A 19480-nucleotide genomic window follows, 5' to 3' on the forward strand; every position below is an offset into this window, starting at 1 on the left:
TTCTTACATTTATATTTTTACCTGAAAGGTAAGATATTTCATATCGAGGTACTAGTAAAGGAGCTCAACTTAAATCTGATGACATTATTGTAAACAACGAAATTTCATTCGGGAATGTCGATCCGGTACGTTTGCTTTGGAACTTCATAAGCGTTTATTTTTTTTATTGTTTCTATTTATTTATTTTTTAAGCCTATGCTATGGGGTGATCATAAAAAGTTCTGAAAATGTTTTATGTTTGCTGGGTAATTTGATCCCGGGAATTTAGAACTTTTTAGGACTTTCTGATGTTTTCCTTTTACGATTGGTCCTTTCGGTGACACAATATTATAGGAGCGACTTCTTTTCATCCTTCCGGATATTTTTGTAAACAAACTCAAATTCGTCAAAATGTTTAGTCAAAAAGATACCTCCAAGAAGTCCGAACTCTTGGACAAGGCGAAATCCTCTCGTACTGAGCGTGCTCTCCTTCGGAAGAAAGAGCAATCTGTGGTCAGGATACAGGTAAATATATGGATAGATGACGATGATGTCTTCTTAATTACTCTCGCCTTATTTGAGTGAAGCCCCATGTATTGTATTCTGTGTTACCAGTACGGTACTGTTATTTTATTAGCGAGCTTGCTCAGCTCAGCTCAGTTGAGTTAGCGCAGCTTGAATATTGGGAATTATATGTATCTAGACCTTTTTTGTCAGAAAAGAAAGTATAGTGAGTGATTGTATTACCGAACGCGCACATCTTACGCAGTTACGCGTCAGAAAATAATTTCATACGCTCAAAACTTTGCAACATCGAACATCAAGTTCCAAAGGGAACTTGAATAGAAAGATGATGAAAATCGTCAAAAACACATTTTGAAAGTCTTAATATTCTAAAAATAATAAAATATGGTCAAAATAGCTCATCAGTGATTTTGTTGTTTTCTTAATTTTTCCCATAGAAAACACGCGTTCGGTAATAGCATAATACGATACCTTTTTCAAGTGACCAAAATATTTCGCATGCGAAGAGGCGTCCGATTGGAAGCTAATATCATAAAAAAGAAAATTGTTTTCGGCAAAATTTTTACATATTTATATTTTGTAGGTAATTGTGTATTTATGGTGAAAGTTTGGGGAATTTTATTTATGAGAATAATGTGTTTGATATGATTGAATTCATGAAAAGTGTTCGGTAATACGATCCACTACCATTATGTGTTTTCAAATGTGAAACTGAGTGTATTTTTTTTCATTCTCTTTGGAAAATATTTTGAATTATTTTCCTCCCCTCTTTATTTCCCATCTTCTTATTTCTGCCTGTTTCTCTGTTTTTCAAAGTCTCTTGTGCGAGGTTTTGTATGCCGGAGGAGATACAAGAGAGCCATGTTACAGGATATTGACAAGATTCTGGATGCAAACCCTGGTAGCCCAGACAATCCTGATGCAATCACACACTTTTTTCCAGGTATTGTGGTTGTATAATTAGAAGTTGTAATAATAATGATTTAAGATTATACCCTTTTCTCGTCTTTTACAAATTCATTTAACAAAGAACAGATTTATTTGATTTAAATTAGATATTAAAAGTAAAATCAAATCATTTCTTTTTTTAAGGCAATTATATTTTACAAAGAAAATAGGCATGAACATGATGAATGAGTGAATGGTTGAGTTATTTGTAAAATGTTTAAACCCTCTTTTGTAAGTTTACAGGAATTCACAATTAACTGGGAAAACAAATAAAAAACAAATTGAAAGTGATCAGAATTTTTAACTCTGTTATTTAGGGAATATATATTATAAAGATCTTTCTGGGTATTGCCTGAAACACTATTCATTCATCATAGATGAAAATTACAAGTTGGAAAAGAAATTACAAGTCACATTCTAGAAATATATGAGGAATCACCTTTCCCCTTCATCTGAGCCAACATGACATGTGGCTCAATTGATTGTGTTCACATGATGAAGGGGGGGGGGGGATGATCAGATGAATGAAACCAAGGATTCAGGAAATTGGGACCTACCGCATTCTTGCTGGGCAGTAGATGTGAAAAATAGAAAAGGTTAATAATATGTATGGTTTGCTGGATATGCAGTTCATAATCTGACACGACTAAGATATTACTAATGTGTACAAAAAGTAACGAAAAGGAGAAAAGGAAATTTTTACTTGGTAATAGTAGATCTGACTAATATCCACAAGGGTTCCTCCTGTCACAAGATGTTGAGATAATTGTAAGAGGAGGTCAGAAAGTGGCCAGGTGTCAGGCTTTATGGTTTAAAGTTTGAGGTTGAATTTGGCTGAAGGTCCTCAGAGGCCTCATAATTCACTTGGAACTCTTCTTCATGACTGAAGTGAATGACTAGTGTATTGATATGTGTCTAAATTATTCGTTTGGAATCCCACTCAGCTTCTTTTTGCTTCTAATTCCATTTCAGCATACATGAAGCAATAGGAATGCAGAAATGCCACTGTAAAAGATGCTGAGCTTGGTTCAAAGCACACAGCAAAAATCTTAGTGAAGAGTTTAAATGTTTTATACAAATAGCCTTTTTGACTTATCTGTGGTAATTTGTTCTTTCTTCATAGCTGCTGAAGTTTATACTGCTATCAAGAGGTTCCTTTACATATATGATGAGAAGAAAGATTTAAAGGTAATTTTCACCTTCTAAGTGTCTTTTAAATTGCTTTTAGTCTTGTATCATGATTTATTGACTGTATTTTCTAACATTAGGAATACTCCCACCCACCCCTCCCTTATAAAAATAATGATTAATTGAAATGAAAATATCTGATTGTGATTGTAAGAGAACATGGTTTAGATTTGGTCAGATTGGGTCAATCATTGATATTTTGGTGCCCATGTAGTATGAGCACAATTTGATAAAGGAAATTATAAGCAAAAACAACTACAAATTTGCCAAGGGCTCAATTTTGTGTTACATTATAGCATAAAGTACTTTATGTTAAAAAAAAATCACCCAGGGAGGGGATACACTCAACTGTATTGATTTGATGTGTACATGCATGACCAGAAACAGAGACTTTTATCGTTAGCTTTAATAAGATGTGACTCAAGATATGTTTAGCCAACCAAAAATGCTTTAGTGAGAAAAATTAAAGAATTTTTTTTTGTACATGCGAAGAAGAGCAAAAATCAAGAGAAGGGGGATATGTTTCTGTAGTTTATCAATAAATATACAGGGTATTTTTTCTACTTTTATGTTGGTCTAGATTTTCTTACGATTTTAACTTTTTTATCCACGTAATGTTTTATAGGATTTATATACATGTATATGGACACAGAACGGGTGGGTGTTTCATAAAGCTGTTCATAAGAAATGAATGACTTTATGCACGACTTGTGATCCTTTCTTGTGCTATGTGATATCCCTATATAATTGATTTATGACCTAATAACATGTTCCATTCATGCATAAAGTTGTGAGTAACTTTACAAACAGCTTTATGTAACACCCACCTCAGGTGTGAAAATACTTGAATTTGCTGTTGTTTTGACAAATTAACCATTTCCGGGCCTGGGGCCCTGTAACATAAAACTTAGTGATTGATTCTGGGGAGGATTTTTATAATTGATCATGCACACTAACCAATGCAATCAGTCATGAAAATCAGTCCCATGATCAGTCAACTGGCTTTGACCCGAATTCACAAGGTGGTTTTGAAAACCCACGGTTGAGTCCATGGTTTATGCAGAGTTCCTGTATAAATAACGCTTATTTTACCACGTATATTAAAAAATGTCCCATGCTGATGCTCGCTTTGGTCACAGTGCACCAAATTAACGCCTGTTGCCATGGTTATCAATGCTGTTTTATTCATGAGTCTTTTTTTAATTACAAAGGCAAAAAGAAGCTGCTGCAAACTGCTTATCTAAAAAAAGAGCCAATGGAGTAAATAAGAGAGTCAATTAATGAGTCCACTATTCAAACAGTGGACTCATGAACAAAATAGCATATCTAACCATGGGAACAGGCATCAATTTGGTGCACTGTGACAAAAGCACTCATCAGCATGGACACTTTTCTATACACATGCCCAATATGCGCCAAATTAAGTGTAATTTATACAGGAAATCTGCATAAACCATGGATTCAACCGTGGGTTTTCAAAACCGCGGCTTTTGTGAATTCGGGCCTTTATGTACCAGGGCTCAGGTGCTTTCAAAACCCTGTGGACTCATATGTGTGTGCAAAGTATGCATTGAAAAAACATTCATTGATATCAAAACATTGTTCTGATTATATCAAGTACATCTTTGTGTCAGTATGGACTGTCCCTTTAAATGATGGACATAATTTCCTCCTTTTGAAAATATTCCTTATCACAGAGATTTGAAAAAATCTGCAGATACCTGACTGCTAGTATGGAATCAAGTAAAGATGCAAAGGTAATTTGATGGAATGGTTTTATCTGTTTTAAACAGATATTACATAACACTGCTTTAAATTAATAATTTAAAGCAGTGTTATGTGTCTTTGGACATGTCTTGAGCCTTTATGTTGGTCACAAATGCTCTTTTCTTTTGCTCAGCCTCAGTCTCAAAATGTGAAGAAATGTGCATAGTGAGCTAGTTCAATTGAAACGCTTTGCAGTTCTTACTAAAAACTATGGTCTTTAGTAAATGAATGAATAAATAAATGGATGGATGGTTAGATTGATGAATGAATAGATAAATAAATACAATCTTATATTTTGTCATAAGTTGAATGTCATAAATTCATATTTTATCATATATATATATATAGAGAGAGAGAGAGAGAGGTACTCCTTTGAATTTTTATTTATGAAGCCCAGATTAACATTTTGGCTTATAAGAGAGAAAATTGCCTAATTACTTTTTTGGTTGTTGAGCTACATTGACACCTTTAAAAAAGTATTTTGCATCTTAGGCGAAATAGGACCTGCATCAAATAGATAATAAATACATGTAGGAACATACCAATTTAAAGGTATTTTAATAGCAATATGTTATTTTGGCTACTCATTAAAAGCATTTAATATTTGTGATCATTCTAGGTGTGGTATGTTTCACTGGCTCTTACCAAAGAATATGTGTTACCGTGGATTCAGCAACTCAAACAGATACTATGGCTCTGTGCATCACAACTCAAGAAACTTAAGGTAATTTCGTAGTGCATTATTTTATTCCTTTTATGAATTTCAATGAGTATTTTAGATAAATTGGTCAATTTGTGTTCATGTGTTTAAGGACAGTGTCACTATTTCGCATGGGTATTACTGCACATGCTCAATGAAATAGTGAGCTTGTGCAGTTTTGCCTAGGAAGAAATAGTGAATTAGTGAATTTACAAATATACAAACAAATTGATTTATGGGAATAAAGTAAAAGTGGTTTAATCAAGCCAAAACAACTGAAAAGTTTTAAATTCTTGTGAAAAATTAATGAAATCATCAATAAGATTATCACAATCTATGAAAGAAAATCTGTAATCTTCAAAATTTGAAGACAAACTTGTGATCACTTTTTGTCTGGTCATACAGTTGAGTCATGCCCATTATTCTGTAATTCAAAAGGATTCAGAAACAGAAAAAATATATAATTGAACATGAATGTTTATCTTTTGTTGACTGGTGTTTTTTCATTTGTATATTACTACTAATTTTGTATCTTGATTTTGTTTGATAGCCTGACTTGCCAATTGCTGCCAAGAGCATAGCCCTTCACCTTCACATGCTCATCACATTCACAGATACTGCTACATGGAAGATATTTCAGATACCAAAAGGTAAGTTTTTTTTTATGGTTATCAGTTTAGATCTCAGCCCTGTCTTATAAAGAGTTACGATTGATCCAATTAATCGTAACTCTATTGAAATTCATCAGTGTCATAACTATTTCCACAGGAAATTTGCACAATGTCCTCTGTAAACAAAGAGAAGCACTGTGAATTTTTAAAGAAAACAATTAATGCATGAATATACATCATAGCTAGAAAATATTGTGAACAAACATGCATAATACATGTTGACATTGCTGGCCATCCATAGTTGCGATTGATAGGATCAATTACAACTCTTTGTAAGACGAGGCCCAGGGGTCCATGTATGGAAAGACTTGCTTTGAATTCACTCAATCTGTCTTGGAATTTGATGGAAAATGCTTTTAAGATTAAAATTTGATGGCTCCAGAATCTGTTGAAAGCAGTGGAAATATGTGTACAATACCATTATATTTGAGGCTTGGCTAATTTTTTGCCCTATCCAGTCTGACCATGAACATCTTTTGCTGGATTCAGCAAATTCGGGTCAGGAAAGGGGAGATGACGACTTCTCTATATGAGGGAAAGAGAAGAATGTACCTAACAATTACAAAATAATCTGTATTGGTTTTAAAACTCTATTCCTACACCTGCTAATAAATTAACACACCATGGCCCATATTCTGATAGCAGGTTTAACTTAAACTCAGGTTTAAAGTTGTGGTTTAAGTATGGATAGCCAATTGTTACATAAATCACTAACAGTAGAGGTATCATACTTCAGCTCACTTGGCTCTCAAATCATTCATAATTGTCTAGGATGTATAAATAGATGATTGTTTTTACCATGGCTGAATCAGGAAAGAGCACAGTAAGCACAGGAAACATACAAAGTAGTAAAAATTTTGATACATTTGGCTTCCCATACTTTAACTACAACTTTAAACCTGACTTCAGAATACAGGCCCATAGGTTTAGAATCACCTATAAAAGTTTGCATCAGACTATCGTTAAATTGTAACTGAATGTATAAATCGAGATCTAATCCTGCGCTGGTCTGTTTACACCAGTGTTGTAGTCAAGGCTCAAACCTCCAAGGCCAAGGCCAAGGCTTTAATACCCAAGGCCAAGGCTTCAATAACCAAGGCTGAGGCCAAGGCATGGAAACCCAAGGCCAAGGCCTGAAAACCTCAAGGCCAAGGCCAAGGCATTTCAATTGTACAATATATGGAAAAAAAATTAGACAACAATGCTTAGGCGGCATACATGACACACAGGACCAAATGTATAAAAGGTGTGAGCGAGCAAAATTTTCGACCCTTGTACATTTAAACCGAAAATAATTTCATGATAGATCATGTAGATTTAGACATAAAATTAAAATAAGTATATAGTTACCTTCGTACATTTAATTATTGTTCTAGGCGATTCACATTGCAATAATTATTATTACCAAGGTGATCTGATCCTGGCATGCCCATTCTTAACATACGTCTTTCTCCTCTACCTGGGACAGGGGAGGCAGAATTTTTTTTTTTTTGGGGGGGGGAAGGTCAAAGCCAAAAATGCACTTACAGTATAAGTCAAAATGAGAATTTTGGTGCAAACAGATGTTTTCAAAATGAGATTATCAACTGTGTGAAGAAGTTGTGTGTTTTGTGGAAATTAAGTTCAGCAAAGCTTTTTTAAGTTATTTCTAATTGATAAGACAGATATTTTGATTAAGGCTTTAATTTCCCGCTATAGAAAGCATAGCGAGCAAGTGGTTTTGAAAAAAAAACAATTTTGAAGTTGTAAAACTCGATTTTGGGTCAATTATGGTGCTAATCACTGTTAAAAGGGCATCCTTGCGAGATGTTGTAATAAGATGTAATAAGAAATGAATTTAAATATTTCGAGCTGTTTTTGTAATCATGGAAAAGGTGTGCATCTTACTAAACAAATTAACGCGAGCACAAAACACAAGCTGAAATTTTTACTGACCAGAAAAGGAAGCTGTTCTGGACTGCATTTAGTGACTCATAAATAGGATACATAACTCACCAATCAAATAATGCGAGCGCAAAGCGCGAGCTCAAAAATTTGTAATATTCCGACCTAAAAACTAGACATTCTAAGCATTTTTTTTGTGTAAATTGAATGCGAACCTTACTTAACAATAATTTATGCAAGCACAATCCAAAATTTGTTGATTTTGAAACCTAAAATTTTGCTCTGTATGCCATGCTTGGCCCCTCAAAATATTTGGCTCATCATGCCATTGATGCCATAGCCCATTTGGAAATGACAAAATTGAAGTTTGTGTTCAAGTTTACCGAATCTTTTCAGAATATCATTAAGACTTAAAACATTCTTGTTGGTCAAAGAAAATAATACAAGGAAAACCTAATGGAATAGAAATCAACCTTGTTATCATTCTTTAGAGTAAGCTATTTTTAAAGTATGAAAATTGTTGTCAAAATTGCAGTCAGATCTGTCAGAATTATTCCTGTCATAAAATCACTATAATCAGTGGCGTAACGTGGGTCACGGCATGGGGGGGGGGCACCAGCAAAAACTTGGAATTGCCTAGTGAGCGCGCGAGAGCTTAAAATTTTTGATATTCAAACCTAAAAAGGGACATTACAATCAATCTTTTGTAATCATGATACGTACCTGTCTCGCTAAATAATGCGAGCGCGAAGCGCGAACTGAAATTTTTGTAAATATTGACCCCAAACAGGAAGATTTTAAGGACTATATTTTAGGAATCTTTTATCTATTAAGATTATACACATCTCACCATAGTCATCTAATGGGAGTGCCAATAAGCGCTTGCTGATTTTGTTAGAATCACATCTAAACATGCACATAAAGCACTTGTAATCATGATTAACATACCCATCTTACTAATCAAATCTTTCGAGCGCGAAGCGCGAGCTGAAAATTTAGGAAATTCAGACCTGAAGAGGGGCATTTTAAGGCTTGTTTGTAGGAATTCAAGAAGACCTTACGTAGTTCACTAACCAAATGATGCGAGCGCGAAGCGCGAGCTGAAAATTTTTGATATTCAGATCAGAAAACAGAAAAAGGGACATTTTAAGGACTCATTCTAGGAACTGATGGAGAGCAGACATCTTTCACCAATCCACTACTGCGAACGTAACATATGTAACATAACATAATTATAACATTCCTTTCTCCCTCTTTTCCTCCTTTTTTTTAGTCAGCCGATGGGGGGGGGGCACGTGCCCCCATGTCCCCCATGTAGTTACGTCACTGACTATAATCCTTATAATTATTAGCATTATTATTGATATGGTCATTATCCTTATTAGTCATGATTACATCATATTACCAATAAATAATATTAATTTTCATCACTTCTCTTTGTTTCATAATTGTTATGATTATAATTGCAATTGATGGCACTGCTAAGTACACTTACTGCTTCTGCTGCTGCTACTGCTGACTGGTAGTATTTAGTGTCATTAGATATACAGAACAATTGAAACATTTATAATTACTTATATAAAACAAATAAAAGTACAAAATACAAAATGCCTTGAATAAGCCTTGAAAATGCCTTGAAATTTCAAGGCTCAAAATCCTCAAGGCCAAGGCCCTCTCAAGGCTAAGGCTTTGAAAAAATAGGCCTTAAGGCGCCTTAAGGCCAAGGCCGAGCATCAAGGCACTACAACACTGGTTTACACAGCTCCAACTGCAGCTATCTGTTGATCATGATATCTTTATTACATTCTAGCTGATGCCTTACGAGCCAGTATGGGACAGATCTGTTCTAATGTCATGGGCCATCTTGTTGCCAAGGGACTGTATCCTGTCATCCATACATTGCTCAAGGAGGGCCTGACAAAGCGACAGCCTGCTCTGTCTCCGACAATCCTTAACGCGACCATGGTGGTAGCGTGGAGGTATGTACTGGTATTCTCCCTTCCTTAATGTCATGTTTGATTCACCTTGCATGCATATCAGTTGGGCTGGCCTATTTTGATGGTTTTGAAAAACGTCATTTAAGTAATGGTTGTAATTTTATCATGAGAAGTTTCTATGAATGTATCTTTGATAAGGCAAATTTTGCATTCATCTGCAATTCATGCAATATTGGAATATCTTATGAGCCAATAATTTCCGGGGGATGAACAGAAAACGACATAAAAAAGTCCCTTCCTGTTCAAATGTGATATTGATTTGTTGATGAAAAAAGAAATTATTTAACCATGGTGCACTGTTGAAAACAGCATTCATCTATCATATATGTTATGTTTCAGTTTCGGGGAGGCGGGGATGGACGTGGAGGATTGTGTTTGCTTACTGATAATATAAGCTAATCCAAATGGAATGATGTACATAATTCTCCCATGGAGTGTAACATTCCTTTGTTGATGCTGTGTAATGTAGTATGTCTTTTATTTTTCTTTCTTTTCTTATTGGTTTGCAGGCCTCTTGTAGCTGGGAATTTCTCTTCCAATCTACTCTGTATCTTTATCTCTCATGTTCTCCCTGTGCCTGGCTTGTTCAGCCATCTTTCTGTAGCTAAAGCAGAAGTAAGTGAAAGCATACAAACAGAAATATACATAAAAACCTATTTATTAAGACCACATAAGTTGGAATAGAAAAGTGTTTTCATCTTTCATTTTCTCCTTGTGCATGGCTTGTTCAGTCATTGAGCACCACCTTTTAGTAGCAGAAATAAGTGAATTTTTACAAACAGGAATTGAAATGTATGGATACCTGCGTATAAGGACCACAAAGTTAGATCAGAAAAGTGTTGTACATCTTTTATTTTCTCCCAGTGAGTGGCTTGTTCAGCCATCTATCATCAACTTTAGAAGACATTAGAGAAATTATGAATAAAGAGAATCTGAAATACATCAAAAATTGTGCTTTAAGACTGCTCAAATTTGAAAGGAAAGTGGTATTTTGGGTATTTATGAACAAGTTTTAAATAATATAATGCAATTAATTAGAAATTATTGATGAAAATTGACAAACTTGGCCTTAATGAGCTGGTGATTATTAAGGACAGGCAGTCACTAGAACTACATAGAGTTGGACTAAGCCTCGCTTAGATATGGTGCCACAAACCTTTATGAAAATTTTATTAGCGTTCATACATGGTGAGAATCTTTTTTTTTACGAAACCCATCAAGTATAGGTTTGATAGAGATGAGAAATATGCCTCATTTTCATGAAATGTCACATGGCATGCATAATCAACCAAATATTGACTTTGAGATGAAATGAAGGACTCTCATTTGGAGTCAGATTTTAAACTCAATCCAAAATGTTAGACTTTTGAGATAGTTAATGACTTTTAAAAATGGTTTGAATGAACAATTTTTCACGATTTGGTCACACACGCAAATAACCGAATGACCCATGATTTTTGAAAGGCTGACATGTAAGGAACTTTGAACACATCTCCATATTTTGCCAGACGCTGACAGCGATGAAGAACAGTGCCCTCTTGCCTCATTGCCTGAAGTACCTCAGCACAGAAGGAGGATGCAGGTCTATCCTGTCCATGGTGGACGCTACTTATTCTCTCTGTCTTCTTGGTAAGTGGATTATTATGTTGGAGGCTGTTCTCATGTTTTCTAAAACTAGTTTACTGGAAACCGGTTCAGGAAACCAGTTTGGAAGATCGCTTTGCTAGCGTTCCCACTTGATCACACGAAAGTGGTTTTCAAAATCACTTCACGTAAAGCGATCTTGTTGCTAAGGAAACGCTCTCAGTGGGGTGACATGTAGACATTCTACACCTGTCGTGTGGAGTAGCGCTCTCAAAATGTGCGAAGATCGCTTCAAGAAGAACGGTTGTGTCCTCACTTGCACTAAAACAGTTAACGGAGATCTTGAAAACTACATTGTGAGGTGGTTTTCCGAACTGGTTTTGAAGATTGCTTCGACCGTTCTCACTTCGCATTAAACTAGTTTCCAGTAAACTAGTTTTAGGAACGTAGTGAGAATGGTGTCTCAGACACAGTATGTATGAAGTTCTACTTCTCAGATAGTCTTATACCATTGTAAGCTGAGCCCAATGGCCAGTATTCTCAATAAGAGGTTTCAATTGTACCATGGTACAAAAACATGGATTATGCAAATTTCTCATTATTATCTTCTCTTTGAGCATCCTTTGCCAAAAGCGTGCATTTAATTAAATTTTTTATTTTAAGGCAAGTGATGAAATAATCATTACATGTATTGTGTACAGACATGCGGATAGTCCTTGGTTTTGTACCATGGTACAATGGAAAACTGTTTTAGAATATGGGCCATTTGGTCTACTTGGTCTGATTGCCATTTGGTCTACATTACTCTTGGTCTAATACCAACTTAGTCTAGTTCTCATTTAGTCCAGTGCCCACATGGTCTAATGTCCACTTCATCTGTCAATTACTTTGGACTTTGTTGAATGGAAATTCCATAGTGAGATAATGAATTTGCAACAAGGCAGCTAAGTGAATATTAATGTGTTTCTACTCCTGGTGATAAAGTGAACACCTGGGGAGCGTTTCATGATAGGACTTGTCGGACGTTTTATCCGACAAGTCCCATTTTATCCGACAGTTACTATGGTAACAGTGCCATTCAGCCAATCAAAATCAAGGAAAGATGTCAGATCTGACAACTTGTCAGACAAAAGTGTTCATGAAACGCCCCCCCGGGGGTGTTTCATCAATTTTTTCGTCCGACAAGTTGTCAGATCTGACAACTTTCCTGGATTCTGATTGGTTGAGAAGAACTGCTACTATAGTAACTGTCGGATAAAATGGGACTTGTCGGATAAAACGTCTGACAAGTCCTTTCATGAAACGCTCCCCTGGGCACCATCTTACAAACAGTTGCAGTCGATGTGATTAATCACAAATAGTGTATGGCCAGTCAGAGATGCTAACATCCAGGATGCACATATGTATGTCCATTCAAAGTTTTGTCTAAATATGATGCATACTTCTGCAATGGTCATTCTTTTCCTAATATTATTGTTTCATGATATTTTTTTTCTTCTAAAATTAGCAAACATGGTCCATCTAGCTCATCTTGATAATGAAGTAAGTCCATGTGTTTGTATGCATTTTACTATTCAAATGTCTGCAATTTGTTAAATGGCTAAAACGTTTACCTTGTTTTGACCAGAATGGGTGGGGGATCAATCAGCCCTCAACATACTTTGCAATGCTTTGCGAAAAATTGTTTAGAGAATAATTAATGACATATTCTTTGAGAGGCATCATTAGCAATTTATGTGCTAGCTGAAAACTTAAGACATGAATAAGAGTTCACCAACTTTTTTTCATTTAAAGTAGCCAAACTGTACAGGGTTAGGTAAATTCTGCATATAGTGTGTGCATGTAGTTGCTCATTGCAACAAAAAAGTGAAATATACTGCGCATGACATGTACCAATAAACATCTCAAGAAATATGACTACAAGCTACCGGTGAAATTGGCATAAGATTCTTCAAAACAACAAATACATGTACAGATATGCACATTATTCAGATGTAGACTTCTTTCTATTTTGTTCACTTTATTAAAGATTAAAATTATTTTCATCCACTCTCTTTACTTTGTGGTTTTGATTTTCTTTACAGAGCCTGATTAATAATCTACAGATATTCATGGTAAGTTGCATTCGTAGATGATCTGAAGATGTTTAGAATGTAGCCATAGATTTCATCTTTTGTGACATGTTCTTGCATGATGAATTGTTATTCAAATGACATTTCCATCACACATCATATTTGTCTGTTTTCAGTGATGATTTTGATTTCACATATTCTTTTATAGAAGAGATGGCTCAATTCTCAATCAAACACCCAAGCGGATGGAGATGATAACAAAATAGAATTATTACATGTCTCATTTTGATTAGTATAATTATATAATACAAAACAATTTTGTCAGCAACCCCCCCCCCCCTCCCCAACAAACAAACCCATAGTGGCATCCTATACAGGTATCTTTGTCTGTGAAATTTCTCTCCGATCAGGCATGTTTTGTGGCTGTGGTCTGAAATGACCCCCTTCCCAAGTAAAACGTGGTTTGAAAAGGTCTAAAACAAATGAAAGTTGGGTGAAAAATTTGATGTGAATTTAGATGTTTTATAATGCAGAAAAAAATGTGAGATGGTGAACAATTATTTCTGCATGTAATGATGTTATTTCTTGTGAGAAGGGTAGGTGGTGTCATTTTCTCATCAGTATTATACACCTTACATGACTTGATATGATTGTACAATTTTTATATTGCCATATTTCATATACCAAAGTTAGCTATTTGCAAATTTAACATATTTGTGAATCGCTTTTTATTTATGTCCTTGATATCTGTTCATGTGTAGAATGTGACAACCACGTTATTGAACCACTGCCAGGCGTTTGTTGGAAAGAAGAAGTCGAACACCACATCATGGCATCCTGTGTTAGGATGGTTCTCACAGCCGTTTGATAACAGGTCAGTGGGTGATTTCAAGTCCGGTGTTGGCCTTGGTGTTGGTGTTAGTGTTGAAATTTGGATTGCTTCCTCTAGCTCCAAAACTAATTCAGATTTTTTAAAACTTATCCAGATCACATAATTGACATCTCAACAACTAGTGAGTGACTTTTTGGGACAATCTTCATGTTATTTTTGGTGTTATAATCGTGTAATAATTGACCTAACACCAACACCAAAAGGTCAACACTGAACTTGAAATCACCCAGTGTTGAAATGGTCTTTGAGGGTATTGTGTCTTGGTAGAGTTAATGAAGAGGAGTGCCCTGGGACCTGTTTCACGAAGGAGTTTTAATTTGTATTTGGATTTGAACCTTTAAGAAAGCCTCTTTCAGCTTTACTGTTTCTTCTCTGATCTGTATTCCAGGGGCCGGTAACAAAAAGCTTAGCAATGATCGTAGAACATATTTCTACGATTGATTATATTGACTACATTGTACAGTCAGTCGTGAGTACTGAGTGTGCAATTAATCGCCAGCCTATTATGGTTGTGATTTCTGTAGCTGATTCTTTAAATCCTTTTGAGTCTTATCTTGCTCTGCGCAACATTATGTATTTGTATTATTATCATTATTATCACTCTTTGTATTTCAGGTTACAGGAGGCCATGGGCTTTGTGACGCAGCAGTTGCAGCATCTGTGGGGTCAGACCATACTTCAGACTTGCGTTCTGGGTGTGCTCAAAGGACCTCAACCAGAAGAGGTCTCCAGCCATTTAGATGGCAAGACTCCAAATAAAGGTTAGAACAGAGAAGAGATTGACAGGAGTGATGATGGTTTTTTGAAGAGGATGATAGCTAACTGGGATGTTTGTGATGTTGTGGGTGATGGTGATGATTGATAATCTTTGTTAACATGGTGGCAGTATGACCTAACGATGCTTCATCTCTTGTGGCCAGTTGACTAAAATATTGTACACTTAATACTGAATCATTTAAATCTACCAGGATTTATGATAGTAGAAATTCTAATTGTTACACTCTCTCACACACACACACACACTTTCTCTCTTTCTCTCTCTCTTCCTCTTTTTTTTCCTTTCTCCAATCTCTTCCATGCTAATTTCTGGTTTGACAGAATTCATTGTTTTTATGTTATTTGGCCGTATGTATTTTCAATTTTGGTTTATCATGATGGGGATGAATGTTGTAATTTAATACATGCACCCCCAACATGATATACAACCTTTATATGTGTTTTGATATTTCTTATGATGTAGAATTTGTGTAAATTGAATTTTTTATTTGATATTGATTGTATTTTTATGTAAATGATTGTAAAGGGTAATGGAATTCGGCTTTTCAGCCGCTTAAGATACCCTTGTTGAAATGAACCATTTTAAATGAATAAAAATACATGTCTGTAAAAAAAAAACAAGGGACATTGGTTGATGGGATGAGTGTAATTACAATGGAGTCAAATCACAATGGAGAGATGAGAGTCTTTTGTTGAAAGTTGGTGGACCGGGTACAGCAGCGTAGTGTCTTGACTCTGGACAATGACATATTTGCAATATCCGGTGAAAGATCCTAGTCCACCATTTTTCAACAAAAGCCTATTGGATCTCCTTTGTGATTTCACCAGCATTTTTGGAGGAATTAGTGTGTTGTAGAGAGTGGCTCTGAAGCAAATGCGAAAACTCTCTAAATGATGGTAATAGATGAGGAATTAGGAGGAAGAGGTGGAGGGGAAGGAGGAGGAGGAAAGGGGGAAGGAGGAGGAGTAGCATCAAGAAGGAAGAAAAGATGAGAAAGAGGAAGACAAAAAGAATATTGAGAAGAAGAGTGGGGAGGATAAAGGAGGAAGAAACAAGAATGAAGAACTTGAAAAACAGGAGGAAGATGAAGAAGTCATAAGAAAAAGTAGGAACAATGGAACAAATGACATTGACAATATTTGTAATAGCGTTGTGGATGAAGCAAATGGATTTGAAGATTTATTGCATTTTGTTGGTGAATCATTGCATGATATGTAAAGGTGGAAGGAGGGGAAAAAGGACAATGTCTCCAAGTGTAATATGTCAAGGACAAAACCAGATTTTTAAAAACTCTTCTTATTTACAGGTGGCAATATTCTGAAGAAATTGCAGCGCATGACATCAAAGCTGGGAAATCAAAAGTCATGCAAGAGCCTTAGCTCACAGGAAGTGATCATTGTGTGTTCGTTGTGTTCCATGTATCAGACTGCTCTCAGTACATTGACCGAACTCAGGAGAGATATACTAACTGGTAATTACAAATAAATAAACCTTTCAAAAAGTTCTGTAACTCAAGTTTTAGAGTTGATATATTTTTTTTGTTACTTAAGTATACAACGTAAAGCAGGTATCATGGAATGTAAGATAATTTGTTGATACTCATATATTCATTTGTTTATCATCTGTAACTTATTTTAGCAATTACAGTAATCCATAAAATAATCCTCCTTTTTGTCAAACCTCATGGTTGTTAATTTTTACCTCACTTCAAGTAATTCTCTGTCCATGATAATTTGAGAGTATTTAAACTTTTCATACGTCTTTCCTGTAATTTATAGTTGTCTTTCCTTCCAATGTAGTCTTCGTAGAAGGTCCCAGTTATAAATAGTCAGACACATATATACTTATGGAATTGCCCAATTGCAGTTATTTCATTGAGTTACAATATTGTTGTTGTAAATCTCCTTGCCAAAACTTTGATAAGTGTCTCATTTGGAGTGATTTCTTTGTGCATCTTTTAGGCCTGAGTTATCGGGACCTGCTCCTGCCTAGGCTGTGGAGATTCATAGCAGAACTAGGTCCTCATGGTGGTCTCAGAGTGTTCCAGGACTGTTTGGCTAGTAGTCCATCAGACCAGCAGTCTATTCTCTCTGTGCTAATGCTCTTCTGTGATAGTGCCAGCTACCTCATTGCGTATGTATTTCTTACATGATAAAAAAATTACATTTTGTAAGGGCTTATTGATTAAGTCTGTGTGTCTCTCACGTGAATGAATATTGTTCTTTTCAGAAGATAGCAAAAATGTGAATGAAATGGAAACTTGAAAAGGATGAAGATGTGCTGTAAAAAAATATATCTGTACATGGGTAAAATTTACCAGTGAAATTGGATTAAAAAATCAGGATATGACATTTGCCTATTTTTTGTTGTTTGCAGTATCAAACTTAATATAGATTTAAGTTTTTTTTAATAATAATAATACATGTATATATACTTAATATAGATTTAAATCTATATTAACTTAATATAGATTTAAGTTTTTAGATAATAATAATGATAATACATATGATTTATATAGCATCTTTTCCATTTTGATTAAATGCTCAAGGCGCTTAGAAGAGAGCAAACATATAAGTAAAGCGAACCATTAAGAGAAGTACAAGAAAGTAAGGGAAAATGTCTGTCTTCAAACCTATTACCTGCTGGTGAACAAATGCAATTTTAGGTTGCCCTTAAAGGATGTTGCAGAGTTTGAACTCTTCAGCTCCTGTGGTAGCGAATTCCACAGTGCTGGTCCGGCATGAGCAAAGGCTTGATCGCCCCATGATTTGTTAGATAGTGGAATATGTAAGAGACTAGACTGGGATGATCACAGTGTGTGTGCAGGTTGATAGTGGTGTATAAGAAAATTGTTGTAATGGGGTGAGGATCCATTGATGATATGATGAATTCTACCAAAAGTAGAATTTGGATGGCCTTTATAATGAAAAGAGCAACATTATCAAGAGAGTGCTGAGGTTAATCTGATGTTCAGTCATGTTTCAATTTTCACAACCAGAATCAAGCAATTAAAAGCATTATAATAATAATAATATAGGATATTTATATTGCGCACATTTCCACCTTGTTAGGTGCTCAAGGCGCTCCTATCTTACCCGGCTAAGCTAGGCGTTCATAGCGCTCACAGCTTCTTAAGGAATTACTTCCTACCGGTACCCATTTACCTCACCTGGGTCGAGTGCAGCACATCGTGGATCAGTTTCTTGCTGAAGGAAATTACGCCATGGCTGGGATTCGAACCCACGACCCTCTGTTTCAAAGTCCGAAGACTAATCCACTGGGCCACAACGCTCCACGTTAATAATAGTGTATCCAAAATAATCAATATTACTGGTTCTTGTCTAAAACCTTTATAATGGGCTTCAAACTCATTATTTTATAAATAACTGTCTAGTTGGACTATGAATGAGGCATTTTGACATTGTTTGATTGTGTAATTATTGGCATTGTTGCTTATCAATGTTCGTTTTGTCTGTTTTACCATAGAATCTTGGATGATGGAGAGTTTTACGATCAACAGATTCCATTTCATCCTGAAGATCTTCTAGCAGTGTCTTCATTTCTCAACCTTTTCGTTTTCAAAGTCATTTGGGAGCACAATTTGGGTAAGTGAATGAGATTCACAGTTTGATTTGTGTTTTTATGCCACCATAGATCTTTTACAAGTACAATCTGTGTTAAGAAACGTAGATGAATGCCTTGACAAAGGAGGTGATTGCTGTGGTGCAAATCTCACATTTTTTTCATTGATTTTATTTCTCCATTGTATGATATCATATAATTTGCCTATTTATTTATTCATATTTGAGATACAAAGGAACAAAATCTGGAAATGACAGTAATTGGAAAACAAATTTACATTATCAATGCTGTAGACATTATTAATTGATGTTTTCCCCCTTTTTATTTACAAACAATAAACAATATCAGAAGAGACCACCAACTTCATTAGCTAAGGACTTGAAATTAAGTGAGGCCTTAAAAAAAGGGGGAGAAAATAAAGAACAATGCTTTGAGAGACTGATCTTTTTTAATGTTTTTTTTTTAATTACTACTAGTATTATTGATTTTTACATGAATCTCACTTGGTTATGCAAACATGCCTCTCGTTTCTTATCTTTTCAGATGAAAATCCTAAGCTGCAGAGTCTATTCAGCTCAACTCACACCCTACTAATGTTGCTCTATGATAAAGATTGTAGAAGGCAATTTGCTCCTTCCTCACATTGGCTTGTCAAGTAAGTATTAACTCATACACAACCCTTAGTGCCGATTCAGCCCCTACTTTTCACAATACAATACGAGAGGTTTTCGCTCACGATGCTTGATGACTTTCCTGATGACTTTCTTCTTCTGAGTCCCATGCATGTTTTGCAACCAAATTTGTGACACCCTGGTACATGGCTTTGAAGTCAGTCGTGATTTTTTACCTTTATGTCAGACCAAACTGACTCAAGAACATGATTTCATGTACAAATCCAATAAAAGCGAGACCT

General features: G+C 35.4%; 1 protein-coding gene across 1 annotated transcript in view; it reads left to right on the top strand.

Annotated features, from left to right (window-relative positions):
- The first annotated feature begins 328 nt into the window (after positions 1-328).
- Positions 329-19480, top strand: part of LOC121408385 (ubiquitin-protein ligase E3B-like) — a 34857-nt gene continuing 15705 nt past the window's right edge. The window contains exons 1-17 of the mRNA XM_041599845.1: positions 329-504; positions 1321-1447; positions 2576-2640; positions 4338-4397; positions 5027-5131; positions 5658-5757; positions 9473-9641; positions 10169-10274; positions 11168-11288; positions 12751-12785; positions 13328-13357; positions 14077-14189; positions 14823-14968; positions 16292-16456; positions 16947-17118; positions 18472-18590; positions 19111-19222. Coding sequence (XP_041455779.1) covers positions 391-504; positions 1321-1447; positions 2576-2640; positions 4338-4397; positions 5027-5131; positions 5658-5757; positions 9473-9641; positions 10169-10274; positions 11168-11288; positions 12751-12785; positions 13328-13357; positions 14077-14189; positions 14823-14968; positions 16292-16456; positions 16947-17118; positions 18472-18590; positions 19111-19222 — 1859 coding nt within the window. The 5' untranslated portion in view covers positions 329-390. The remainder of the gene's footprint in view (positions 505-1320; positions 1448-2575; positions 2641-4337; positions 4398-5026; positions 5132-5657; positions 5758-9472; positions 9642-10168; positions 10275-11167; positions 11289-12750; positions 12786-13327; positions 13358-14076; positions 14190-14822; positions 14969-16291; positions 16457-16946; positions 17119-18471; positions 18591-19110; positions 19223-19480) is intronic.

The sequence above is a fragment of the Lytechinus variegatus genome, chromosome 2 (assembly GCF_018143015.1).
Source record: "Lytechinus variegatus isolate NC3 chromosome 2, Lvar_3.0, whole genome shotgun sequence".
In the NCBI taxonomy this organism is placed as follows: domain Eukaryota; kingdom Metazoa; phylum Echinodermata; class Echinoidea; order Temnopleuroida; family Toxopneustidae; genus Lytechinus; species Lytechinus variegatus.